This window comes from Fragaria vesca, linkage group LG2, assembly GCF_000184155.1.
Source record: "Fragaria vesca subsp. vesca linkage group LG2, FraVesHawaii_1.0, whole genome shotgun sequence".
Taxonomy (NCBI): Eukaryota; Viridiplantae; Streptophyta; class Magnoliopsida; order Rosales; family Rosaceae; genus Fragaria; species Fragaria vesca.
In genome coordinates this window covers 13,560,031-13,564,081 of record NC_020492.1, presented here as the reverse complement: position 1 = coordinate 13,564,081, position 4,051 = coordinate 13,560,031, and the positions used below count along the sequence as shown (strand labels likewise).

The 4,051-nt window shown below is 38.8% G+C and overlaps 1 protein-coding gene across 1 annotated transcript in view; it reads right to left on the bottom strand.

Moving 5' to 3' along the window:
- The window catches only part of LOC101306596 (polyadenylate-binding protein 5-like), a 4,345-nt gene extending 3,390 nt beyond the window's left edge, over nucleotides 1-955 (bottom strand). The window contains 3 exon segments of the mRNA XM_004292458.1: nucleotides 3-170; nucleotides 172-220; nucleotides 949-955. Of these exon segments, the coding sequence (XP_004292506.1) occupies nucleotides 3-170; nucleotides 172-220; nucleotides 949-955 (224 nt within the window).
- Between the last annotated feature and the right edge of the window lie 3,096 nt (nucleotides 956-4,051).

Here is a 4,051-nt window from a genome sequence, read left to right as displayed (position 1 = left end):
CCTGTGGAGTGGCGTAATTGACATAAGCATAGCCAAGCGAGTGCATTCTGGTCTGATCCCTACAAACCCGAAGGGAAGCAACCTGAGCCACTTGGTTGAACAGATAGTAAAGCTGCTCTTCGTTCACACTCGGGTCCAGATCTCCCACGTATAGCGACACATTCCCGAACCCCGCCGGAGCCGGAGCCTGTTGGGCCACCGGAGCAGCGGGTTGAGCCACCTGAGACGACACCACAGCCGCCGCCATTGCCAGAAAAAAAAAATGATCGAATAAGACGGGGTTAGGGTTTGTGTGAGTAATTCGAGTAGGGTTTCTTCGTGCTCTATAAATGGAAATCTGATATATTTCTTGAAAATGCGAACGGGAATTTATGTTTCTGGGGGGCTGGTGGGGGGGTTTGTATTTTTTATTTTTTTTTGGGTTTTCTCTTCCGTCTGAGGAGAGTGATAGAGACGCGAGAGATAGAAGAGAAATGGAGACTGGGCGGAGGGGTGGCGTCTATATATGGAAATGGAACAACAGAGAGAGAATGCAAGTGAAGTGGTACGTTTTGGTTCGTGCCGTTTAAGGAAGATCAAGTGCATGTGCGGATGACGATGTCCCAATCGACGTATCATTTGGCCGCGACTTTTTTTCATTTTCATTATGTTTTTTTGGCACGAGCCTTTTTGTTTTTTTCGTTTCTTGTTTAATGATGATACATACGAATATCCTTAATACAATCCGATCAAAAGAGTCGAAATTAAAAACCGGTACAAGAAGGAAATGTGAGCAGCTATTATCACTCTACGAACTACCAATCGGCTCGCTTTTTTGTCGGACATAATATTAAGCTTAAGTTTAGCTCATTTATCTTACGAGCACAAGCCGAACGAGTTAAAAACCGAGCCGAACACGAGTCAAACACGAACGGCTCGAGCCGACTTACAACCCTACCTTCAGGGCACCCCACATGGTAATTTTAAAGACTTTAAAGTTTTGATTTGGGAAGTGCATGCGTAGCAAAATTCTAGTTCTAGTTTCCTACCACTATAATATTAATAAAAACATCATGTTACTAGCAACAATAACATACAATATTACATGGATTTTTTGCATCAACATTGTCTGAACACTTGCATAACTGACAATATGGTACATGAACTTACAAAGTGATCAAAGTGATACCCAGACTCTATTTTTCGTATCTCCGTGGTACATGCCTTCAATTTCCGTCACGTCCCCGTTAGCTTTAACCACGTGCCACGCACGAGACTCGTTGAAGAAGGGCAAAACAAGCTTTTATTTAGAATAACCCTAAAACTCCATCAAGTCTCTACAAAACAACATACTGAACAGTCTGTCGCCGTATCTTGTTTCCAAATTTCTGCTCTCAAACGAAAAAGTTAACTAAAAGTGAAAGAAATTTTCTGAACCCAGATGTGATTCGATTTGGTGCTACTGTGCTTTGACAAAACTTGACGATGACTAAGATTTGAAGTTACTTCGTCGGTGAGCCGTGGTTTGGTTGGTTAAGGTACCTACCAGAACAAGCACTTTAGCCGACGATTTTGAGGTCATGGGTTCAAACCTCACTGACATATGTAGGGTGTGTGAGTTATTAATAAAACGTTTTAAAAAAAAAAAATTACTTTAGCGAATATGGGCAACGAAGCCAAGATAGTAAGTTCTTATCTCATTTGATTTCAAATTAATATTTAGTTTAATATCACCATATCCATGAAAGGGATGTCATCTGGTTTCAATGGTAGGCTAACCCAGATTAGTGTTTTGATTACAAAGATTGATTTAAGGGTTTTAGGGATTTGGCTAACTTTTTTTTTTGGGTTATAAACGGAGTTCAAATAAAAAACCAACAACTAAATATTAAAGCATGAAGCAGATATTCTAGCTTTAACAGTAGAACTCAAATCATCAAGAAAAGCTCGTGGGGGGGGAGGTTCTTCAAAACTTATGAAGCCAACTTTTTTTAATTTTTTAGTAAGAGTGGTCCATGTATTGAAAATTAATATTCTCTTTGTCATTTAGTTGTTAGGGATTAGATTTGTGTTATTTAAATTTCCAACAACCAAAAAAAAATTCTTGGTTTCAAAAAAAATCCCAAATTCTATATTGGGATTTAAGGGTTTCGATAAAGTATTTGATTTTCTGAAAGTTCACTACCAGGACAAACACTTTAGCCGACGAAAAATTTTCGTCGGCCTGTTAGCTTAATTCGTCGGCTAAGATCTTAGCCGACGAGCCATTGTTGGCTAAGATTTCGTCGGCTATAGTCCTGCAGTTTAGCCGACGAAAAACATGTCGTCGGTTTTTTTCCCAGACTTTAGCCGACGAAACAATTAAGATATTCGTCGGCTAAAGTCTGTAATAAAAAATTTTTCCCAGACTATAGCCGACGAAATATAGTATGTTTCGTCAGCTAAACCTTATAAAAAAATTTAAAAAAATAACTATAGCCGACGAAATATAGTCTATTTCGTCGGCTAAACCTTATAAAAAATTTTAAAAAATAACTATAGCCGACGAAATATGCCATAATTCGTCGGCTAAACCTTATAAAAAATTTAAAAATACTATAGCCGACGAATAAACCTTTAAATATTGTCGGCTAAACCTTTAAATATCGTCGGCTAAAGTTGCTGGTTTTTGAAAAAAAAGACTGCAGAAACTTTCGGCCACCTCCAATCACCCCCAAAATTTGACAGAATCTTCTTCTCAACATTTCGAATAACTTTCTAGCAGAAGTCGAAGCCCAATTCTAAGCCTAAATAGGTCAATTGAATCAAAATATAAAAATCCCCAATTTTAAACCCTAAAAACTTCAAATCTTCTATTCTCCTCACACACACCGAATCGAGCTACCAAATTCTAGGGGAATGTAGTACTAATCAAACTCAACTTATCCATATATAGAACTCACCAAATGGTGACCTGAGAAAGGAGAAATTCGATCGACACCGAATCCGAACCGGCGGAGTTTTGGAGCTCGATTTATCTCTCACGGCGGCGCCACTCGATGCACCACCTATCCAGCAATGAAGTAGAGATGACGGCGAAGCTTTTGAGACAAGTGTGGCGGTCTCCGGTGGCTTGACGGCGGAGCTAGGCCGAGAAGAAAATCTGGCAGGCGAAATAGACTTCTTACCATCCACCTTCGGTAATATAAAAAACTTTAGCCGACGAAATTCTTTATTTTCGTCGGCTAAACTCTTTTGAAAATTTTGAAAGTTTTGGTTGACCGCCAAAAAATTTTGGTTGAAAATTTTGAAAATTTTCGACTTTAGCCGACGACTTTTCATATATTTTCGTCGGCTAAAGTCCTTTGAAAATTTTCCTCCAAATTGGTTTACTGCCTGAAAATTTTTGACCTTAGCCGACGACTTTTTTAATATCTCGTTGGCTAAAGTCTATAAATTCACGAAAACGCTCATATCTCCCTCTATATTACGTAGTTTGGTCAAACCTTCCACACGAAAAACTTTCACGTAGATGAGACACAACCGCCTATAAAAAAATTTTGAGATATTTGCCTTCCGACGATAGGGCTCCCTATAGGGAATAATAACGGTAAATAGGGTTGACCACTACTATCGGCATCGAGACTTTACCCGATTTACGTGATTTTTGAACCATAGCCGTATTTCACCATTCTGAACACATCTTATTTCACGATATTTTGATAATTTTGCTTCCTATATAGAGTTGGTTCACAAAGTTGTATAACCTACTAAACAAGTTATACAACATTAGTAGACACGTTGTGATTCCGATGACTAAAATTCACAAACCAAAATTTGACCGTTAGATATGATCATTATGACAAAAGATGTCTATGGTAAAAATTCAACTGGATCCGACAACGTTAAGGACTCGATCGAAACGGGTAACCCTAATCCATCGTCACTTATCACACGAAAATGCTCATATCTCCCTCTATATTACGTGGTTTGGTCAAACCTTCCACACAAAAAAACTCTCACGTAGATGAGACGCAACTGGCCATATAAAAATTTTGAGACATTTACCTTCCGACGATAGGGCTCCCCATAG